Raw genomic sequence first — 24,537 nt, forward strand, 5'->3', positions numbered from 1 at the left:
GGTATACTCCGGAGCTGAGAGCGATGAAGCAAGATAGGAGGAGGCTTGAGCGGAAATGGAGACGAACTCCCGACGGATACAATTATGCGCTGGTTAGTGCTTCGACTAAGCTCTATGTAGGAGCAGTGAAGGCAGCTAAAAAACATCATTTTGCTGCCACTATTAAATCATTTCTTTGCCGCCCAGCGGAGCTCTTTCGAGTTGTCCGGGGGCTTCTCCATTCAAACCCTCCGGACACGGTGGAATCATCGGAGGCCCGCTTTAATCAGTTTGCCGATCACTTCCAGAATAAGATCTCATGTATCCGCCGGGACCTAGACTCTCAAGTTATAGCAGTAGATCCTAGTGATATGTCCGGAGCACAGTCTTGTCCTGTTTTGTTGGATGAGCTTCAGTTGGTTCAACTCGAGGACATGGACAAGGTGCTTGGACAGGTACGTGCAACCACTTCGGTACTGGATCCTTGCCCCTCCTGGCTGATAAAAACTAGTAGGAATGGAACAGGTAGCTGGGCCAAGGAAGTGATAAATGCCTCTTTACGAGAGGGAGTGGTCCCGGGCTGTCTGAAAGAGGCAGTGGTGAGACCACTCCTGAAAAAGCCTTCCTTGGACCCAGACAATTTTAACAGCTACAGGCCAGTGGCGAATGTTCCATTCCTGGGCAAGGTCTTGGAACAGGTGGTTGCTGGCCAGCTCCAGGCGCTATTGGATGAAACTGATTATCTAGATCCATTTCAATCGGGTTTTAGGCCCAGTTTTGGCACTGAGACAGCCTTGGTCGCCCTGTACGATGACCTATGTCGGGAAAGAGACAGAGGGAGTGTAACTCTGTTGATTCTCCTTGATCTCTCAGCGGCTTTTGATACCATCGACCATGGTATCCTTCTGGAGAGGCTCGCGGAGTTGGGAGTTGGAGGTACTGCTTGGCAGTGGTTCCGCTCCTACTTGGCGGGTCGTCTCCAGAAGGTAGTGCTTGGGGAACATTGCTCGACATCGCGGGCTCTCCAATATGGGGTCCCGCAGGAGTCAGTTTTGTCCCCCCTGCTTTTTAATATCTACATGAAGCCGTTGGGAGAGGTCATCAGGAGTTTTGGAGTGCGTTGTCATCAGTATGCTGATGACACGCAGCTCTACTTCTCCTTTTCATCTTCTTCAGGTGAGGCTGTCGATTTGCTGAACCGTTGCCTGGCCTCGACAATGGACTGGATGAGAGTTAACAAACTGAAGCTCAATCCAGACAAGACTGAGATGCTGTTGGTGGACGGGTTCTCTGATCGGATGGTGGATATATACCCTGTCCTGGACGGGGTTACACTCCCCCTAAAGGACCGGGTTCGTAGTCTGGGAGTCTTTTTAGACTCTTCCCTCTCACTTGAGGCTCAAGTAGCCTCGGTGGTTAGGAATGCGTTTTACCAACTTCGGTTGGTAGCCCAGCTACGTCCCTATTTGAGTAAAGAGGGCCTTACATCAGTGGTACATGCTCTGGTAACCTCACGTTTGGATTACTGTAATGCGCTTTACGTAGGGCTACCTTTGAAGACAGTTCGGAAGCTACAACTAGTGCAAAATGCGGCGGCCTGATTGCTGACAAGGACCAAGCGGTCCGAGCATATAACACCTGTTCTGGCCAGCTTGCACTGGTTGCCAATATGTTTCCGGGCTAGATTCAAAGTGTTGGTATTAACCTATAAAGCCTTATACGGTGCGGGACCACAATACCTTGCGGAACGCCTCTTCCGATATGAACCGGCCCGTGCACTACGTTCTGCTACGAAGGCCCTCCTCCGGGTTCCAACTCACAGGGAGGCCCGGAGGGTGATGACAAGATCTAGGGCCTTCTCAGTGGTGGCCCCCGAACTATGGAACAGTCTCCCTGAGGAAGTACGCCTGGCGCCGACTCTGCTCTCCTTCCGGCACCAGGTCAAAACCTTCCTATTCTCTGAAGCATTTTAAATTACACTGATTTAATTTTAAAAATGTTTATTGTGTTGGATTGTTGCTTGTATTTTAGTATTGTTTTGTTATTTATTGTATTTTTATGCTGTTTTATGTTCACCGCCCAGAGAGCTATTGCTAGTCGGGCGGTATATAAATTTAATAAATAATAATAATAATAATAATCTCAGTCACTACACTCTCTTCCCCACCAGACAGAGAATGAGGCAAGGTCACTAGAAGAGCAATCAGAGGGCACCACTCTCTTTTTCACAAACACCTGCTGAGCATCCAAGTCTAGACAACATGTGTTAGGGGTCTGACCATTACTCATTCTCTCTCTTGTCCCTTTGGCTTTCCACAAGCAATTCTTCAAGAGGACCTTCCACAAGGGAGGCCCACAACATGAGCAGTAGCAGTGGCTAGAGATGGCAGCAAAGTTTGCCTGAGCCACACTTGGTAACAAAAGCCCACCAAAAAGGAGAGCCAACCCTTTTCTAAATTAGAACAAAATCAAAATTGGAAGACAGCTCCTCTCAGCTTCCCACTCACTCATTCCTGCCCTTCACTATCTCCAGAAGCCCTCCCCTTTTCTGATAGGCATAGTCATGCAAGCAGTAGCAGAGGAAAGAGGTAAGGGTGTTTACCCCATTTCTCCCTCCCTCCCTCCCTTCTCTGATGCTCCAGCATACTGATTAGCAGCAGACAACAATGGAGCCCAGTGGCTCATGTGGGATGAAGTTCTACCAAACACCATTGTAAATACACTCATTCATTCATTGGCGATCACTCGTGGCCAAGTAAGATTGTCTTCCAAGATAAGGTCTTTAACTTGTTGAATATATATGGGATGGAACTGAAGTAAATCACTGAATTTAGTTTGCTTACGTCTCCTATAGGAGATGTTTGTTTCTTTGACATGCCTTCTTCAGGTTCTGAACATTCATTCGCTGAAGCAGTTGGTGAATCTGAGACCTCTACTTCAGGTGCTCCAGAGCACATGGAGCCATTTTTGCAATGGGGGCAAAATAGTACAACATTGCTTGGTTGAAATGATGCAGAGCACTCGATGCATTTTATAGTCGTCTTCTCCTGACTAAGATCAGCCATCTGTTTGGTCATGTAGAACCTGCTGTGCCAATTAAACAGTAGCACAAAGATTGGCACCTCAGTCTCCACTGTTGAAGGAAGCAGAACAAAAAGCTGAGAAAAGGAATCAGAAGGTCACAGTTAGAGGACTGGTGGCACAAAAATATGTTGTGACTAGCAGTGGCTCTCAAGCAACAACAGTATTATAGTATACACCTTTGAGCAAATGCATAGAATTAAAGGTAAAAAAGAAAGACTACATTGTTTGTAAAATAATGTATTTTTTACATTAACCATCATCTAAAATATGTTCTTCCCAAAATAAGGCACCATAGGGGAGTAGCAAGTATTTCCCCCTCTTCATTATATATAATAGTTATTAAAAGGGTCAAATTAGAAGAGAATGTCTCTTTGCCCTCTGTCCTCTGCAATATTATACAGCCACAAGAGTGGCTGTATACTATAGTCAGCATGGAGTTTTCACATTTCACAATGTTAAATTGAAAATACGTCCCCATGCCATTCTGATGCTTCCCATAAGCTCATTTCAAAACAAAACCTTACAAAACCTATACTCCTGGACTCAGAAACGCTTGCTTAATAGCCCTCTAAATTTTCATGGAGATACACAAAACAGTCAGAGAGAATCGAGAGTTCAAAGTGTAAAAAGAGAGAGAGAAAATCCAGAACCCTTTTGGACTTTTTTCTCTCAGAGATCTGTTGAAATTCATTAAAAATCAGCCATGTTCACTGAGTACCTGTAATCCTATTACTGACCTTGCCACATACTCTGACCTTCATCTTCTGCAGTTTAAAAGTTAAAAAAATGTCTGGCTGATTTTTAATTAATTTAAGAAATTTAGCATTGACCTCAATGATAGTTTCATGCATGCTCAGTAAGAACCAATTCTCAGTGTTGTAAAAACCAGACTCACAGCTGCTGGCTTGCCTAATCAGGGGGCCACACCCACACCAGACTTTGATTTCACTTGAGACAGTCATGGCTTCCCCCAAAGATTCCTGAGAAGTGTAGTTTGTGAAGGGGGCTGAGAGGAGACTCCTATTCCCCTGACACAGCTCCAGTGGCCAGAATGGTTTAACAGTCAGCCACTCTGATTGAAGGTCTGTGAGGGGAACAGGGCGTCTCCTAGCAACTCTCAGGACCCTTCACTAACTAAACTTCCCAGGATTCACTGAGAGAAGCCATGACTATCGAAAGTGAAATAAAGATCTGGTGTGGATGTGGCCAGGAACAGCTATGGTTTAAATTTGGGTGGGAGGCTACATATGCCTGCTGTAGAAGTAGGGGTAGAGGTAGGGGAAACACTGAATACTGTTCACAACATTTTCCTTTTGGAAAAGAAAGAGGCTTCCCCTCTGCCCAGTGCCCATCCATCCAATCTCCTCCCCTCCCCCTCCCTGCCCTCCTCCTACCCCCTCCCCTCCCCCAGTTGTTTCACTTATCCTCAGCATGATTGCCCAGGAGTAAATCCCACTGAAGTCAAAAAGTATGCAGATGATCAAACCTGCCCTCCCCTCCTCCTCCCTCCCATCCCTCTTGCCCCTTCCCTCCCCCTTCCCTCACTAGTCCCTTCGCCTCCCCATCCCCTTCCAATCCCCTCCTTCCCTCTCCTCCTTCCCCTCCCCTCCTCCTCCTCCATGGTCAGTTTTACCTATCCTAGGACAACAACTTGGGAGAACAGGGTTCAAATCCCCACACAGCCATGAAGCTCACTGGGTGACCTTAGGCCAGTCACTGCCTCTCAGCCTCAGAGGAAGGCATAAACCATCTCTGAATACTGCTTACCATGAAAACACTAGTCATAGGGCCGCCATAAGTCAGAATCGATTGGAAGGCAGTCCATTTAGATTTCAAGCATAATTGCATGGGAGTAAATCCCATTGAACTCAATAAATATGTAAATGATCAAACCTGCCCTGCCCTCCTCCCTCCCATCACCTCCCTTTTGCCCCTCCCTCCCCCTTCCTTCACACCTCCCCTCCCCTTCCAATCCTCTCCTTCCCCCTCCCACTCCTTCTGCTCCCCTCTCCCCCCTCCTTCCTTCCCTCTACTCTGCCCCCCCTCACCATATGCTCAGAGAGGCACATGTTACCAAATTCTTCCAAGCTACACAGGAAGTGGATTGGACTGTGAAAGACCAACCCAAATTGTGTTTGCATTTTGACAAATTTGTAGGGCAGTACAATATCTCAGACAGGAGGTCAGGTCTCCTGCTCCCCTGGTGCATTCACTATAGCTGCCCAATTTACCTGCTTTTTAAAGTTTGATAGAAATATCTGTCGGCTATAGGTACATTCTTAAACCGCAAGGGTTTTTTGCTTATTAGTGAATCTAATACAAACAATGCATGATATAACATCCAACATGGTGTGCATCTCACCACCCCTGCTTCACATCACTGACTCATGGGAGGTGGGAAAATGCACAATGTGATGTCATATTGTTTATGACGGACGTTACAAATAATAGAGAACAAAGAGACATAGAGCAGAGGCAGCTCCATCTCTCTTACAACATCAACTGTGACCCAAAAGTTAGTAGCACTTTTAAATTTGCTGACTTACACCCCAATGTTTTCTATTCAGGGAGCACAGAATTCTTCCGGTTTCATTTTTTACTCTATTCTATAAACAATCTAAATTTTTACTGTGCTTTCATAAACCCAAAATTGTACTACAGAAAGTGATTAATATACATCAATTGGTTCATAAACGTGCTTAAATTCTCAAAAGGGAATTCTGCCTTCATAATTTGGGGAAGAGATGAGAGATTGAGATCACACATTTGCAGTCTTCTTCTCTTTGTATTACTTTGAAAATTAAAAAAAAATCAGACATACTAAACCTAGAAAGTATTATCTATACAAGCCTAAGCTCTCAATATAAATCCATGGAACAAGCCAGCAATATACACTACAGATGAATTAATAGGAGAGTTGAGCACATGCTTGAGCCTCTTCCATTGAAATCAATCAGACTTAATTTTGGCTGGATCATGCCCCAAATGTCAAGTCCTAAAACTCTCCTGTAAATATTAAACTCAAGCACCGCTCAAAATTAAACACAAACCAATCCAAAAACATTGTTCTACTAACTGGACTGGACTGCCTTCAAGTCGATTCTGACTTATGGCGACCCTATGAATAGGATGTTCATGGTAAGCAGTATTCAGAGGGGGTTTACCATTGCCTCCCTCTGAAGCTGAGAGGCAGTGACTGGTCCAAGGTCACCCAGTGAACTTCATGGCTGTGTGGGGATTCGAAGCCTGGTCTCCCAGATCGCAGTCCAACACTCTAACCACTACACCACACAATTCCAAAGAAACAAAAATTCTACACTTTGATATCACTTCTCTCTTTTGGATTTTGTACCCAATGTCCCAGCTAGTCTGAGCATATGTGTTCTATAATTGTGACATCCTTATTATCTGGCTGCACCAACTTTATTACAGAGCTTGACTATTCACAAGGAGGTTATTTTCTAGTCAATACACACTTCTTACTACCAGACTACTATTGGGAGAACAGAATGGTTCCCAACCATACAAGTCGGCCATCCATGGCATATGGCACATCAATGAGCTTAATGGTAACCATGAAACGTGCAAGTGTGTCTTATCTACCACATGGATATCAAAGAATAATTAACCTAAAGAATTTCTCCTATGCTTTTTCTGTTAGCCAAGCATATCAAATTTGTAGATTCCTCATCTCTTTTTATGCAGAGAGAGCCAGAGTACACTTTAAAGTACATTCTTAAAAAATCAAACAAGAACAACAGCAAGGCAGCAGAACCAAACATGAAAAAAATAATCTAAACAAATGCAGGAGAAAGTGTTAATTATAATCCTTTCTGGACAGACCAAAGCTTGCCGCAATCAAAATAAAAAGTCTAAAAAGTCCTTATAGGTTAGTCTTGCCCAGAATGCTATAGGAAACCCATGAGCAATGGTGTCGTCTTATTAGAGTTTAAAACCAATAGCTGGATAATTTAAAAAATAATTTAAAAAGGGAAGTGCAGAGGGTGGCAACACAACAGGCTCCCCATTTATAGAATGGTCTCCCCAGATAGGCATGCTTGGCACCATCACTGTCAGTCTTTAGGTGCTAGGTAAAAACATTTTTATTCACCCAGGACTTTGGAGTTTAATTTTCTGTTTGTTGTTAGGTGGGGAGGAGTTAGATTTTGTTTTTATGTAGTCTGAGTATTTTAGGATGCTTTTATTCTTGTTTTTACATTTATTTTTAATGCTGTAAGTTACTTTGAATTGTCACTTTGACAAATATAACAAACAAACACAACTCAAAACAATACAATTGTAACTGTAGCCAATCCTTTAATCTCTATTTAAAACTTTTCTATTTCTAAGAGCGCAACCCTATAGCTATTAACGAATATGCAAAAAACCTTGCGGTTACTTTTGGCCCACAGATCTTTCTATCAAACTTTAAAAAGCAGGGGAATTGGGCGCCTATAGTGAATGCACCAGGGGAGCAGGAGACCTGACCTCCTCTCTGAGAGGTCCTGCCCTGCAAATTTGTCAAAATGCAAACACAATTTGGGTTGGTCTTTCACAGCCCAATATAGGAACGTTCTTAAACCGCAAGGTTTTTTTTGCCTATTGGTGAATTTCTTTGCTTTTAATCCAGGAGGTAAGAAATGGGATCCTGTGCAAATTTGCTGAGAATGGAATGATCATTTGCATGCTTATTAGGTTCAGTGGGATTTACTCCCCTGCAATCATGCTTAAGATAGGTGAAACAGACCACAGGGGATGGGGAGGGGAGGAGGAGGAGGAGGGAGGGGAGGAAAGGAAGAGTGGAGGAGGAGGATGGGAGCAGGCAGGAGGGGGAGGGGAAAAGGACAGGTTTGATCATTTGCATGTTTATTGAGTTCAGTGGTATTTACTCCTGTACAATTATGCTTAAGATAGGTAAAACTGACCATGGGGAGTTGGGAGGAGGGCGAAGGGGAAGGAGCGGATTGGAAGGGGATGGGGAGGGAGGGGCAAAGGAAAGGGGAGGGAAGGGGCAAGAGGGAGGGGATAGGAGGGAGGAGAAGGGTGGGCGGGTTTTTTATCATTTGCATAGTTTTTGAGTTCATTGGGATTTATTTCTGTGCAATCCTGTTTGAAAATGGAAATGGACTGCCTTCAAGTCAATCCTGACTTATGGCGACCCTATGAATAGGGTTTTCATAGTAAGTGGTATTCAGAGGTGATTTACCATTGCCTTCCTCTGAGGCTGAGAAGCAGCGACTGGTCCAAGGTCACCCAGTGAGCGTCATGGCTCTGTGGGGATTCGAACCCTGGTCTCGCAGATCACAGTCCAACACTGACCCGGGGGAGGGGCAGGGAGGGTAGGAGGAGGGAGAGGGTAGGGGATTGGGTGCGTGGGCACTGGGCAGAGGGGAAGCCACTTTCTTTTCCAAAGGGAAAACACTGTGAACACTGTCATTGCTTTTCAGCATTTCTCCCACCTTTTTATTCTACAGCAGGTACATGTAGCCTCCCACCCAAATTTAAACCAAAGCTGTCCCTGGCCACATCCACATCAGGCCTTTATTTCACTTTGAACAGTCAGGGCTTCTCCCAAAGAATCCTGGGAAGTGTAGTTAGTGAAGGGTGCTAAGAGTTGCTAGGAGATGCTCTGTTCCCCTCACAGAGCATCAATCAGAGTGGCTGGCTGTTAAACCATTCTGGCCACTGGAGCTCTGTCAGTGGAATAGGAGTCTCCTCTCAGCACCCTTCACAAACTACACTTCTCAGGATTCTCTGGGGGAAGCCAGGACTGTCTCACATGAAATAAAGGTGTGAGTGTGGCCCCCTGATTAGGCAGGCCCAGCAGCTGGGAGTCTGGCTTTTACAACACTGAGAATTGGTTCTTACTGAGCGTGCCCGACACTATCCTTGAGTTCAAGCCAAAATTTCTTAAATTAATTAAAAATCAGCAAGGCTTATTTTTTTAACTTTTAAACTGCAGAAGATGAAGGTCAGAGTATGGGGCAAGATCAGTAATAGAATTACAGGTACTCTGTGAACATGGCTGATTTTTAATGAATTTCAACAGATTATGAGAACTCTGTCAGAAAAAAGTCCAAAAGGGCTCCGGGTTTTTTTTCTCTTTTTAGACTTTGAACTCTTGATTCTCTCTGACTGTTTTGTTTTTTGCCATGAAAATTTAGCACCAGGATATAATCCAGGTAAGCCCCAGCAACACCTCACTCCACTCCCTGACACCCATAGCATGGCATAGAGCCAGTTGTGCGTCTCATGTTGGCACTTTGTGTTTGGAAGAGGGGCTCATGGTACTTTGGGAAAAGGCTCTGTGCACAGAGGGAAAATACTCCACTAACACTGGCACTTTGAGCACTCATCCCACAAAGTTCACCCCTCAGAAAGGGGGAACAAACAATGCCCTGATGCTAACACCTATCTTTCAAATTTCCCTCCCAGCAGGTATGCAGAGGCAGCAGCAGCAGCTGAACCCTGGAAAGACAGCAGAGTAAGCAAACATCTACAAGGGAAAAGAGCAAAGAAGCCTGGAAATAAAGTCAGTCTGGGAAGGGATCATTCCCGAGAGAGACCGGACACCCCCTGTTTCAAACAGCCTCAAGCACCGCACCCTCTTATAGAGGCCACCCCACAGCCACAGCTGCACCCTCAGGCTCACACACAGTGACCCCACGGGGGACAGGGACCCTGAGGCCCCCAGCTGCACCCCCCAGCCTCTGAGAACTCTGTTCAATGGAACCACTGCACAGGATATCTGGCACCATAACTGTAGAGGAAAGGTAGTCAGGGGAGCCTACTGTATGGAAGCCCTGCAACCACTAGGCCACAGTGCCATCCTGCTGTCCTATTCCCTTGCAGACACAACACCACGGAGGAGACAGCAGCAGTAGCAGCACCTGCTCCCCCAGTTAAGCCCCCACTCTTCCCGTCTGCCCCAGCTGGGCAGCTTGCTGTCCCTGTGCCATCCCTCCATCCCCCTCTACTGAGCCCACTCCTGCTGCATCCCCTGGGTGGGTGGCAGTGCCCTCCCTGAAAACAGGGAAATGGGCAGAGCAACAGAGAGGCTGCCAACAACCGTGATGGTGGGAGCAAACTGACTGTAACTAGCAGCAGCCTTGCGGAGCCTGCAGGCCACTCCCCTCAAAGACCCCCTCACTGCAAGACCCAGGATGTTGGGGGGACAGGATGAGGAAGAGGAGGAGGAGAAAGGGGAGGAGGATGGCGATGGTCAAGATGAAGGACGGGAATGAGGATGTATGAAGAGGGGATTTGTATGTCTGCCAGGGCCCTAGAATAATAGAATAGTAGAGTTGGAAGGGGCCTATAAGGCCATCAAGTCCAACCCCCTGCTCAATGCAGGAATCCAAATCAAAGCATTCCCGAAGATGGCTGTCCAGCTGCCTTTTGAATGCCTCCAGTGTCGGAGAGCCCACTACCTCTCTAGGTAATTGGTTCCATTGCCATATGGCTCTAACAGTTAGGAAGGTTTTCCTGATGTCCAGTCGAAATCTGGCTTCCTGCTACTTGAGCCCATTATTCCGTGTCCTGCACTTTGGGACGATCGAGAAGAGATCCTGGCCCTTCTCTGTGTGGCAACCTTTCATGTACTTGAAGAGTGCTATCATATCTCCCCTCAGTCTTCTCTTCTCCAGGCTAAACATGCCCAGTTCTTTCAGTCTCCCCTCATAGGGCTTTGTTTCCAGTCCCCTGATTATCCGTCTTGCCCTCCTCTGAACCTGTTCCAGTTTGTCTGCATCCTTCTTGAAGTGCAGAGACCAGAACTGGACGCAGTACTCAAGATGAGGCCTAACCAGTGCTGAATAGAGAGGAACTAATACTTCACGCGCCGTGAATACAGCCCTCGCACTATGCAGCAGCTCACTCGGATGGTGGCTGGGCTGTGGGCTTGGGTGGATGCTGGCTACCCTGAAGCTGGCACTTTAGCAGGATGCCACCACTGCCTTGGCCATTGCAGTGTGCCCCCTCCGCCATGGCATTGGGGAGATGGCAATGCAACTGTGGGCGATGGTCATATCTGTGCAGGGTGCTGTGGATGGTGGCACAGCTGCCACCTGCGGGCCAGTTGGAGGCCCTTCAATGGAGTGTCCCCCTGATTTGCCAAGGCACAGCCAAGACGGCTACTGACATTCGTGACGTCCTCCCCCCACACACCCTGATCCAAGCAGTGAGGGGTAATGGGGCTGGCTGTGGCTGTGGTGGTAGCATACAGATCAGAGGGGGGCACACAAGAGAAGGAGTTTGGGTTGTGGTTGCAGCTGTGCTGCCACTGATGTTGTTAGGGAGAGGAAGGGAAAGGAGGAGGCAGAGGGGGACAAGGTGTCGGCTGCCTGTCCCCATGGCTGTCCCCACCGCAGGTGCTCCTGAAGGGTTGGTCTGGTGTTTATGAGGGTGGGGTTCCTGCCTGCCCACTGATTCTGCTAGGGCTGTAGCCTTATGTATCTTGTAGGTTGCTTTCAATAAACTGTGCTTTTGCATCTCCCCGTGTGTGTTGCTTGCTCTTGGGGGCGGGAGGGGTGTCTATGTGTGTGACCGGAATGCTTGCAGGCTGTGGGATGTGAGTGCGATGTGGATGTTGGTATGTGATTATAGTCTCCATGTGTACTTGTTTACCTGGTTGCACTGTGTCACACTGTCTATGTATGTGTCTGTGTGATTGGCAGAGTGTGCAGTGGGTGTGCATGTGGTATGTGTCATGCGTTTTGTACTGATTGGCTGCTGGGGTGGTTGTTGCTATGGACACTGTGCATACCTTCCCCTGTGTTTGTTTGCGTGCCAGTGCTGCTGCTTCCTAGCCTGTTCCCATGGGCTGTCTGTCAGCAGGCTCTCTGTTTATGAAAATGGAAATGGACTGCCTTCAAGTCGATCCCGACTATACATAGATGATAAGAGGGCCGGGGAACACTCCCCTGTGCTCGTTACTGTGGTAACACTGGCTGTCGCTATTTGTACTGTTCCGCTTTTACGTTCTCTCAGCATTCCCGGTGCAGCTGGCATTTCACCTACTCAGGAGCTCCTGAACGGATTTAGGACGTGGCATACTTTATGCCAGCCTCAACTACGCCGGCTTCCTCCATGTACGATCTCTCTGCCCGAGTATATTCACAAGCAACAAGCACAATGAGCTCTGCAATCTCACCTATGTAATTTGTAATGTGTCACATTCAAATATTTGAAGATTCTAACTCAAGTTTTGAATTTACATTTATCAATATTTTGGCCATGTAATTATAACAAAAACCAATCACTGTCAAAACTGTCTTATGGAAATAGGATACATTTGCTCCTCCACATTATATACATTGAATTGCATCTCAAAGTAGATACAAATGAGAGAAATGCTTTCATACATTTTTTTAATTTTTTTGCCCTGCCAAAATTGATCAACTCACTGTGAAGTTTTCTTCCCAATAAAATCCAAATCTTGCACCATGGTAATATAGATTCTGTAAAAAACCAAAATATATTTTTGAATAGCATGTGAAATTGCGTAAATTCGTGTAACCTTAATAATGTTTCCTGCAAAGAGTTTGCCCTTACAACAGATTTTGGAGGTTTGGACTGTGATAGGGATGATGCAAATTGGGCAGGGGGTCGTACTGAAATGCTGATGGTCCTTTGGAAGTAAGAGTGAACCACCCAGAGAGCTTCGGCTATGGGGCGGTATATAAATGTGATAAATAAATAAATAAAGGGGGAAAGCATCTCTGGGCAGCAGGATAATTGAGGAGCAGAGATCATTGGGCAAGCAGAGAAAACCAGAAAGTGGTCTGCAAGGTCTGTTGGTCCTATCAAATGTTTTCAAAGTTGGCAATGAATATGAACAACAGGTGCAAAATTTGCTTAATCCTCCCAAGCAGTGGAAACTACTGACTTAAAGGGTGGTGAATCCTCCTCCCTTCTGCAGCCCCTACCACTCTACTGCAAATCTGTTCTGGGGAGTTGGGGGAAGACTTTTCAGATGACAATACACAAAAGCTAATCTTTATAGTAATGGTTTAAATGTTTTATACTGAATTAAGAACTTCATAGTTCCATTTACAGAGTGCTCAGTTAATGGAACAACAAAGTCCATGCTATGTTCTCAAACATATTTGTTCATCTTTCATTTATGCTGCTGTATGCATTTTGCAAAGCGAATTTAGCATAAATCAAAAGTTTCCTGCTTAAAGGATTATTATCAAAACTGTTTTATACTCCTCTTTTATTATTGATGTATTTAATTTTTTTTATGGTAACACCGCCTTGGAAAGATGTTATATTTTAAAAGTCAGTATAGAATCCTAAAATAAATAAATAATAAAACTGTAAAGACAGATTGCAAGTTTTCATGGGTGAAAACATTTGGAAACCAGCAGACACACTCAGAAGTGTTAGTATTTACTGGAAAATACCTTTAACAGGCTAAAAAGAGAGAGACACTTGTAGCATAGCAGCATATTCATAGTGCAGGGCTGAACTACAGAACACGATAGAGAAAAACTGAAAAAAGCAAACAGGAACTCAGGTTGACTAGGAAGAAAAAGTAAAGCGACATGTTCATTTGAGCACTGCAATAACCTTGAATGCCCATCACAAAAATGGAGGCAAGTATCTGACAATTTTAGCAACTGGTCAGAGGGAAACACTATTTGAATTGTTTCCATGTAAAGAAAATCCAACCAAGTATTTTCTTTCGCCTAGTGGGGTTCCAGTACTATATAGCAGATCATCTTTTTTCTTAAATGAACAGAATTTTGATCTTATATGGTATAAATTCTGGAATAATTCCACTGAAGCCAATACTGTTACTTAAGTTTAAAGAATCTGGCTCAGTGTGATTAAAATCAACAGAGCGCATCATTTGATGATACTACTTCTCAAGAAAGGGCTATAAGCCTCAGGCATGCTATTATTTGATTACACAATTTCATTGACAGGTTGAAAGGCTTAAAAGGCAACTGAAATATGCGGAGGATTTCATTTTCACAGGAAGAGGATTCATTTCCTCATTTGAAAGGACATCACCATGTCATTTCCTAAAAGTTAAAAAAATACTGTCCTTTGTTGTAAGAAGCTTGAGAAGAAAATTCCTTTTCTAATCGCAAAAAAACAGATTTCTCGCCAGTTATTACCGGATTTTTTCAACAGTACACAGCATCACTTGAAAACATGAATTGTAATTATAGCTGTGGTATTAATTGTTCTATGAGTTTATTTTTTGAAAGATCAATATTTTTATTTTAAATACATTTCTATATATATTTATTTTGTCCATCCTCTCTAGGTCCATTGATGTTTCTATTGTGAGTCCTCCAAGGGGCACAGGTCTATCTATATTGTTCAGTACTTGGTGTCAACCCTGAATCCTTCAAATAGCGCACCAAATACAGCAAGTAAATAAATTTGTTTCTGCTATAATGACTGATGACAGAACAACAATATATGAACAAGGGAATTCTGTAGCCTACATCACCCACTTTCGCAGGTTCACAACTGTTCATAACATCCATGAAATGAGACATTCACTAGATCCTACAAAATATAATTTTAAGAGAAGTCACAATCTGCACCTAAGCAAAAATAAGGAATTCATTTTTAAAATAAGACATTCCAGCAGAATTAGGGACTACCTTGCCACACAGTATGATTACCCTACAAAACCTTCTCCCAGACATTAAGCTGCCATATCACCAGCTCCAGCAAAATCCCCAACTAGATGAGCAAACAACTGCTTCCATAAAAATAAGACTGCCCTGCATTATAGAGTTAGTACACTAGAGTCTAACAACAAAGGATAGAGTTGGAATGATACATCTTCCCCACTGAGAAGGAATTATTTGCAGTTTTAACCCTTGCTATGAGAACATTACAGACCATAGGTTCCTTGCCTGTCTTACTTGATCTCACTTCCTTCCCACACTTTGTGTGTGTTCCAAATCCTATTTCCCACTCCATTCTGGACACCTAATACCTGGTCCCTTGACCTGACTGATTCTGAACCTGAAATGAGCCCTTTGATTATTGCCTTCTTGTTCTTAGTACATTCGAGACTGAACCACTGATATATGCCAAACAAATTTCCTCCTCCAAATGTATCTTAATAATGTTGCCCATCTTTATCTGACCTCTGACCTTTATCTGGACTGACTAATTAATCACACACCCAAACTGAAACTATGATAAGTGTGCAGTGGGTGGTACATACTGTTGGTATTGCAGTGTGGTAAATACTGTATTTTTTCACATTGCAATCAGCACTATGACCACAGTACATGTTTCACTGAGGTGTTTGGTAGAATATTGCTTTGTGATGGGTGTATAGGTATTGTGTTGTAAGAAATATGTGTGGGTGCATTTGTATGCTTTTTCTAATAGGGAAACCTAATTTCTATTGAAAACTAAAAGGAAAAACTTCTACAAATCTAGCATATTTATAATTGATTATTAAAAATAAAATTCTTACCTGATTCACTCACATTTGATTTGTCACACAAAACACCACTGTAATTTCAAATGCCATCACCTATATTTAAAAAAGAAATGAAAGAATATTTTACTTTTTATTTGTACTTAGTACTCCAAAATAGTAAGTCCAGAAACCACACTGAAGAAAAAATATCAAATATATGACAATAGCCAAAGTATCAGAGCAGCACAAGTCTCATCAGGTTTTCAGTGGCTGAAAACCAAGGTTTTATCATGAACGGGGCATATTTGGAAGTGACGAAAATCCACAAGGAGAGACCCAAGGAGAGTGGGGGCAAATTAATATTTAATTACACATGAAAGCATCCCATTGTCAAGGCCAACAAGGGCCAAGTCTGTACAAGTAAAGGTAATTATTTAACTAGCCAAGCTGCTCACCAATGCTTCATACTGCTGGAACACTAATATATATACACACATACACAATGCAGCTGGAATTTAAAACTAAATAATTTGTCCCCAGTTTTTAACATAGCACAAAAAAACACTGATGCCCATTATCAGCCAATGAGAAAAATAAAACAAATAAGATGGCTTCATCTATAGCCATCTTCAGATGAAAAGAACTTGCAACCTTTAGAGATTCACTGAGCTTTTCTTGGGAGTCTGCTCTGTGCATTTCTCACAAAAGATATTATTTCTCCATCTGGTGATCAATTTTTAAATGAAAAATTAGTCCTACCACCATGCATGAAAATTAGAGAAAGTTGCTATAAAATATACTGCATGGATACTATAAAATATTGTCCTGCCAATCTTAATAAAATTGACAGTAATGTATATTATTTTTGTTGGAGAAGTTCCAGCCTAATGCATTTTCCGCATTTAGTGGACTTGTCAAAAAATAGGATTTTCTAGGAAAAGATCTTTTATACTATTGAACTGATGGTTACATATGTGACACCATTAAATCCCCTATTTGTTATGCTGTGTCTCATGGATGGATTAAAATTATGAAATTGTTTGGAACCTGTTGACATAGGCTAAGATACTTATAGCTGATAAATTGAAAAATACCACCCCTCTTGAACTAAAACACCGGGTAACTGAAAAGTCCCCAATCCAAGCTCGGCCAGAGATACATCTGTAAATCCTTCATCCCAGCTCAGCTGAAGCTGGCTGAGCTGAAGCTGGAGTAAGTCCTGAAAAATGGGCATTCTGAAAGTGTGGCAGGGCAGGGCAGGGCAGGGGAGACTTCTCCCTATACCAAATTCCTTTCAACTTGGTCACATGTAGCAACCCAGCAGAAGGTACACTGGCAAAAAGAGTGGAGTAAATCAAACTCTATTTTAAAGACTTATTTTCGCTCTGACAGGCTCAGGGCCTGGCTCAGCCACTGCACCCTCCTGAAATGAGTTTGGAATAGGGGTAACATACTCCAGCTTAATTTAGGCAGGTGTAAATTATGCTGGCTTCCTACGGTTGGGATTGCTTTGCAATTATTCTAAAAATAAGCTGATATTAAAATTGTCATATAACTTATTTAATCAATCAATTTGCTTAACATGCATATTATTTTATTTCAATTAATATTCCGTTTTTAACAGATTTTCAAAAGAGACAGCTTCAATTAAAGTTTTCCAAATAAGGGCTTGTGCCTAGAGATGTGAAAGCCCAGGGGAAAAAAACCCAGAAAAAAATCAGGAAAAAAATATTTTTCTGGGGATAGGTGGGTTTTCCCCCCAGATTTTTCCTGAAAAATTGGGGGAGTAGAAAAATGGGAGGACAGTTTTCCCCCAAGGTTTTTCTCTACTGCTATTGCAGTACTAGCCAGTCCATAATCATGGTTAAGGGATCTGGAATGGGTAACAGGATTGAAGACTTCCTCCCCAAACTCTGTCCCAAACAAATCCCCCACTGTCCCACTACCCTACACAATGATCAGTATCATGTCTGGTTTCAATGCAGGTTTTGAAATGCACCTGGGCAAGTGTTAACCATGGTTGTAATGTTTTTCTGTAACTTCAAAGACAAGATCTTTAAAATAAAAAGTGTTTTGGATGCAAAAATAGTATTAAAACCAAGAACTAAAGTTCACATACGCTCCTGAATAATCCAGGCAACCTTACACCAAAAGCTAGAAAATTTAGAAATGCAGTCATCATGCACACAAGTGTCACTTGCTTTACTCCCATATATAATATTCTGCTCTATTTCACACACCACGTTTCACTGACCTTTGACAACACTGCAATTTTTAATATTCTTAGGGCTCCTTCAGGCATCCTTTTTATTGTGCACTCATAATGATTTGTGCTCATGATGGTATTGGAGGGTTATACACAATCCCATTTTCAAAACTTTCTGCACATGCAAAAGTTTTTTTTGGGGGGGGGGGGGAAATGCTTCATTTCCAATCAGGTCATGTTCCGTAGCTTCCTACTGAAATCTGGTAACTTTTTATATTACAAATGTTCCAGGGGTGGTGGTGGCCCTGCTTTTGTTGCACTATAGTGCAAGAGTACCCCTCCTGATGGCAATAATGTGATAACACTGGGGAAGCATCATAGAACAACTAATAAAACAGAATGATGTATTGGGCCCTTGGATGACAAGGGAGTCAAATATGTGCTAAAGCAGGATAAGGAGATTCCAGGGAATGAATTCTTTGCATTCTTTGCATCTTTTTCAGGAAGGGAGTCTGAGGAACCGAGGTAAATATTGGTGACAAGAGATGAAGTTCCAGGCTTAATAGACAAAATAAAACTGACAAATCGCTGAGTCTGGATGGCAACCACCTGAAAATTCTCAAAGAACTAAAGTGTGAAATTGCTGATCTCCTAACAAAAATAATTAGCTTGCCCCTCAGATCCGCCTCCATACCTGAAGACTGGAAAGTGGCAAATGAAACACCAATAATTAAAAAGGGATCCAGGAGGGATCCCAGAAATTACCGGCCAGTTACCTTAATGTCTGTCCCAGGAAAACTGGTGGAAATTATTGTTAAGGACAAAATAACCACAAACCTTGCTGAAGAAGAACCAGAATGACTTCTGCAAGGGTAAGTCCCATCTCACCAATCTATTAAGAGTTATTTGAGAGTGTCAGCAAGCATATATATAGAGGTGAACCAGTTGACATAGAGTACTTGGACTTTCAAAAAGCTTTCAACAAAGTACCTCACCAAAGCATCTTGAGTAAACTTAGCAATCATGGAATAAGAGGTTTTTTTGTGGAACAGGAACTGATTAAGCAGCCTGGAGCAGAGAGAAGGAATAAATGGACAGTTCTCCCAAAGGAGGTCTGTTGAAAACGGAATCCCCGAAGGATTGGTATTGGAACCTGTGCTTTTTAACTTGTTCATAAACAATCTAGAGTTAGGGTCAGCAGTGAGGTGGCCAAATATGCTGATAATACTAAATTGTTCAGGGTTGTTAAAACAAAAACAATTGCAAAGAGCTCCAAAAGGACCTCCCCAAACTGAGTGAATGGGTCGTAAAATGACAAATGCAATTCAATGTAAACAAGTGTAAAAGTTATGCATATTGGAGCAAAAACACTTAATTTCACGTATATGCTTACGGGGCCTGAATTAGCAGTGACCGGACAGGAACGAGACCTTGGGGTCATAGTGGACAGCTCAATGAAGATGTTGATCCAGTGTGTTGCAGCCGTGGAAAAGGCAAATTCCATGCTAGGGATCATTAGGAAAGGTACTGAAAATAAAACAACCAATATTACGATTCTTGGGAGCAACTACAGCACTGGGGGGCTGGAGAAGACCTGCCCTGGAAGTACTTGAACATCTGGGTGCTTGCTTGTTCGCTCCTCTGGGTTGCTGTCTCTCAAGCTGAGGTGCCTGGTAAGTGCTGCAAGGACTAGGACCCCCTGCCTGACCCTGCAGGCTGCAGTCAATCTTGCAGCCTCTTGCATCAGCTCTTGGCTGGGTCAGGGGGCATAAAAGCCCAGCTGCCCTTGAGTCTGCCGCCAGTGGGGTCTCCACCAAATGGGCGACACCAAAGGGGAGTGGCCCTTGGGGAGCCCCTTAGGGAGTCCTGAGGGTGAGGGCACTACCCCATCTATTTTTTAAAAAACAATCTAGAGGAGATTGGTTGTGGGGAGGGCGTAAGGTGTATGTGTAGTTCCTGCACAGAATGAGAGCTTATGTGGTGAAATGAATGATAGGAAAGTCGTCAGATGCCAACTGGCAGAAGGTTGGCCCTCCCTGGGTGTGAAATGGGGGGGGGGAGTAGATGTGCCCTGTGTGGAAGATATTGAGTGGGTCTGACTGTTCTCTCAGACACCTACTAGGATAACTGGTTCAGGTAGGTTTTGTTGGTGGGCTTAATGGGGAATTATTTATATACAAACAGTAAGCAAAATATATTCTTTTATAAAGGTATAAGGTTTATAATATTTTAAATATTTAGCAGGCCAGCTAAATCTTTTTCTCCTTGGTGCTGTCTTCCCTGCTTGTTACTAGTATGCATGGTATGCTGGTACAGCTTTAGTCAGAGATAAGATAAGGGGAACAGGACTGGTACAGAACACCCCTGTGCTCTCCAAGGCTTAAGAAGGATTACTCTGGAATGTATTAGGTCACTATAAAAATGTGCTAAGTATGAAAACGTATTGAATATTACCTGAATGGCTAGAAAATAATGTATGCAGTGTAACCTCTATGTAATGCATAATTGTAGCCCCCTGATTGGGGTATGCTAATGTCTTTGTCTTGGAAGGTATAAAAAAGCCAGGCGAATAGTCCCATGTGCAGAGCTCCACCAAACATCATGGGAGACTCAATGAAGGCCTACCTTTGCTGCAAGCCTGTGTCTTTGATTTCCTCAAGAACCCCCGGTCCATTGGACCCCAAAATTCCCCGTCAGGCTCTTGTTGTGCCCCTATCAGGTATTTAGGAGGAGTCTTAATAAGAAGGAACATGGGTGATGCTACCCAAATCTAAATGATTATGGATAGAGGGAGGTATAACCATGGGGAGGTGATGAGCTACCCTAGAAGACGAAGGCAAGACTATCTACGTCTTGTTCCTCGCTCCCACTCCTCACATGGGATGGGTTCCTCGTTGCTTATCTGCTGTGCCACTGGCCTGTGTGTACCGTTGTTTAATACCAGATCAGTACACAGTGAAACCACACTCAGCCATGATTTGATCATGGATGAGGGTGCTGATTTGATATGCATTACCCAGACTTGGGTGGGTGAGCTGGGAGAAGTTGATCTGACCCAGCTTTGCCCACCTGGATACTTGGTACACCACCAGTTCAGGCTGCAGGGATGGGGGGAAGGGTTTCTGTAGTCTAGGCTGATCGGGCACACGTAAAACATCATAACCATGCCTACTGCGCAGAGGTGAGGGCGGCAAAGAAGGCTCACTTCTCTGCCTCCATTACATCCTCAAGTAGCCGTCCAGTGGAGCTTTGCCGTATTGTCAGGAAATTGAGTTTTAGACCTTTGGGAGGCCCACTGTGAATTGTTTGCAAGGCACTTTGAGGGTTAAGTTGCTCACCTCTGTAGCAATCTTGATGCCCCATCCACATCTACTGTAGTTCCCAGTGAGGTGTCCAGTGCAATGTCTGCTGTAACTTCTTGGGATTGGTTTCAGCTGATGTAGCCTGATGACGTGGACAAGATGCTTGCAACAATGTGGCCAGCAACATGTCCTCTCAACTCTTGCTTATTGGCTTATTAAAGCTTGCTGAAGAGCTGTGACCGAGTGGATTCAGGGTGTGGTCAACTTTTTGTTGCAGGAGGGAGTGGTTCCAGCTACCTTGAAAGAGGCAGTGATCCGACTGCTACTGAAAAAGCCCACCCAAGATCCATTGGTTTGTGGAAACTACCACCCGGTCAATGAAGGGAAGGTGACTGAGAGGGCTGTGGTGCAGCAAATGCAAGTACTCTTGAATGAAAAAAGATTATCTTGACCCATTCCAGTCTGGGTTCAGGCCTGATTATGGGACTGAATCGACCTTGATTGCCCTGATGGATGACCCCTTTATCAAAAGAAGGACAGGGGAGTGCAACCCTGTTATTCTTACTTGATCTCTCAGCGGCTTTTGATACCATTGACCATGGTATCCTTCTGAGCCAACTTGATGAGATGCATATTGGAGGCACTGTTTTACAGTGGTTCTGATTCCTATCTCCAGGGTCATTTTCAGAGAATTGCATTGGCAATTGTCTTTTGGATCCCTGGCAATTAAGCTGTGCGGTGCCACTGGGTACCATCTTGTCCCCCATGCTGTTTAATGTCTGTATGAAGCCCTTGAGCAGTTATCAGGAGCTTTGGGGTGAGGTGTCAGCAGTATGCTGATGATACCCAGCTCTATTTCTCTGTAACATCTGAGTTAGGAGAGGCCGTGCAAGCCCTGGACCAGTGCCTGGACTTGGTGGTGGGCTGGATGAGGACTAATAAACTGTGTCTGAATCCTAGCAAGATGGAGGCTTGGTGGTTCCCCAGTTCGGATAATTGGTCTGTTGCCTCCTTTGGATGGGGTCGTACTTCCTCTGAAAGAGCAGGTTTGTACTCTAGGGGTGCTCCTGGATCCATTTTTGTCATTGTTAGGAGGGCCTTTTACCAGCTTTGGCTGGTAAGACTGCTGCTGCCATTTCTGGACCACGATAGCTTGACCACTGTTGTCCATGCACTAGTAACCTCCAGGTTGGATTACTGTAATGCACTCTATGTTGGGCTGCCCTTGAGATTGGTCCCGAAGCTACAAAATGCAGCAATGCGACTGCTTACTCGGTCAGGGTATCGCCAATATGTCACGCCGCTGCTGAAAGAATTGCACTAGCTGCCCATTAGCTACTGAGCCAAGTTTAAGGTTCTTGCTTTGGAGTACAAAGCCCTATACAGCTTGGGACCAGGATACCTGAAAGATCATCTTACCCCTTATACACCCAGCCGATCACTATGGTCTGCAGGTGAAGACCTCCTGCAGATGCCATCTTATCAGGAGGTCCATTCTGCACCACATAGGAAGCAGATCTTTAGTGTTGTGGCATCTACCTTTTGGAATTCCCTCCCCTTAAATATTAGACTGGCACCATCTCTGTTATCTTTTTGGTGCCTACTGAAGTCCTTCCTCTTTCAACAAGCCTTTTAAGTAGAGACCTTATCCCAGTCTGCATCTGTATTTGAATTGTTTAATATGTTTTTAAATCGTTTTTAAAAAAGGTTTTATTTTAATATGTTTTTAAAAAGTGTTTTGTTTTAATATATTTTAAAGTCTGCTTTCATGATATTTTAGAGTGTTTTTGTTTGCCACCCTGGGCTCCTACTGGGAGGAAAGGAAGGATATAAATTTAAGAAATGAATAAATAATATCATAATGCTGTTGTAGAAATCTATGTGTATTTGCCAACACCTTTGCTAGTGAGGGTGTAAGCAATCAGGAGACTATCTTCACTGTGGTTCCACTCTGTGAAGATAAAGATATTCTGGCATTGTGTCTTAACCCACATAAAAAGAGTAACTAGAATACAAATGACCAGAGACTCAGATTATGCTACTGGGGTATTTTAAATACAGTAACCCAGAGTCCTATTGGAAACAAATTGAGAATTTCTTGGTGACCACAAAATGACCACAGCCACACTTTGGAGAAACAATTGCCTTCACCTTTATCACTGGATGAAAAGTTTGGAAGGAACCTCAGATGTTTTTAAAATGTCAAGCCTATCAAAACAAAATAAAAGGAAGTAATTTTTCAGTAAGGTTAAAATAGTTTATTAAATTTTGGAATCTACATTAAAGTGCCTCTAATTTAATATAAAGTGGGCACACTATTTGTATCTCCCATGTAATTGATTCTGGTATTTCAATGCTGTTGTAATTGCAAAATCTAAGAAAATTTACCAAATCATTCCCGCAGTCCTCTACAATATCCCACCAATAGTCAACCACTAAATATTGTCACCATGTTATAGCCCTTGAAGGGCAACCACAAATCTTTAACTAATGCCATAATAAATTCAACATAAGGTAAACTAACACTGCCCTTTTACATGTAAATGTTATGTATAAAAGTAGTCGGAGTCACTATATGTAGAATTATATTACAAGTACACACTTATATGTTGTTGTTATGTGCCTTCAAGTCGATTACGACTTATGGCGACCCTACACACATATACTATGTATATATTCTACTCAGGGACCAGAGAGACATGGAACTGCATCCAAACCCCTGCTGTCTCTTGCCCAAGGGCAGGGTTTGCTTGAAGTTTTGTGTTTGTCTGGAGGTTGTGGTTTTTTGCTACACTAGCTCCAGGTTGGCAAAGCTGTGGAGATCAAGAACTGGGCCTCTTTGTGGATCTGTGGGACTTTGAATCCAATAGATCCCAAGCATCTGGCACTCTACTATATCTCAAAATAAAACACCCTCTTTTTAGCCTTTCAGCTGGCTACCATCAGCATGAGGACCACCAATGGTAGCTTACCTCCCACTTAGGTGCAGCTGGGAGTATTGCCACAGCACAGCCCCTCCCACCAGTGGTGCCCCAGTGAAAGCTTAAGGATTGCAGCCTAGGTCTGTGAGGTATATTCCACATACATATTATATATATTCCAGTGAAATACCAGTATACACGCAACAGAACATACATTCCCTCTTCAAATCTCTTACAGTTGCATCCTCTATTTAATCTCTATTCAGATCTCTTATATATTACTGAAATGGAAAGCTGTAGGTTTTTAGTTTCCAAGAAATAATTACATACGGGTTACATAGGAATTATTAAAACCCTAGAATTTAGCATGACCGCTCACCATCAGTTGTTACCAATTTTTGTTCACTTTTTATTATGTTGAATATTAACTCAAATATGGTATTGCATACACTAATAAAAGGAGAATTGCTTCTTATCTACTCTCTATGTGCAGGACTGTTAGAGCCATGATTTTGTATTATACTTCTAGTAATAAAATGCTTTATCTGTTGAAGTAAGATCATGGAGGAGCTATTGCCCAGATAGAATTTCATTTCATATATAAGATGCAAATCCTCACCTTCACTCATCTTGAACCTAGTG

At 43.4% G+C, this 24,537-nt stretch overlaps 1 protein-coding gene across 28 annotated transcripts in view; it reads right to left on the reverse strand.

Moving 5' to 3' along the window:
- Nucleotides 1-24,537, reverse strand: part of STK33 (serine/threonine kinase 33) — a 161,304-nt gene that overhangs the window by 108,325 nt on the left and 28,442 nt on the right. For 11 of the 28 annotated variants that reach the window (XM_061610328.1, XM_061610330.1, XM_061610336.1 and 8 more), the window contains 4 exons: nt 15,521-15,580; nt 14,535-14,589; nt 12,468-12,521; nt 2,823-3,137 (listed from right to left, as the gene is read on the reverse strand). In XM_061610328.1, coding sequence (XP_061466312.1) covers nt 2,823-3,137; nt 12,468-12,521; nt 14,535-14,579 — 414 coding nt within the window. In that variant the 5' untranslated portion in view covers nt 14,580-14,589; nt 15,521-15,580. Of the gene's footprint in view, nt 1-2,822; nt 3,138-12,467; nt 12,522-14,530; nt 14,590-15,520; nt 15,581-18,509; nt 18,529-19,065; nt 19,084-24,537 lie in introns of those variants that run through there. The other 17 variants (XM_061610347.1, XM_061610349.1, XM_061610343.1 and 14 more) reach the window with 11 other exon arrangements.

Source organism: Rhineura floridana, chromosome 2 (genome assembly GCF_030035675.1).
Source record: "Rhineura floridana isolate rRhiFlo1 chromosome 2, rRhiFlo1.hap2, whole genome shotgun sequence".
Classification (NCBI taxonomy): domain Eukaryota; kingdom Metazoa; phylum Chordata; class Lepidosauria; order Squamata; family Rhineuridae; genus Rhineura; species Rhineura floridana.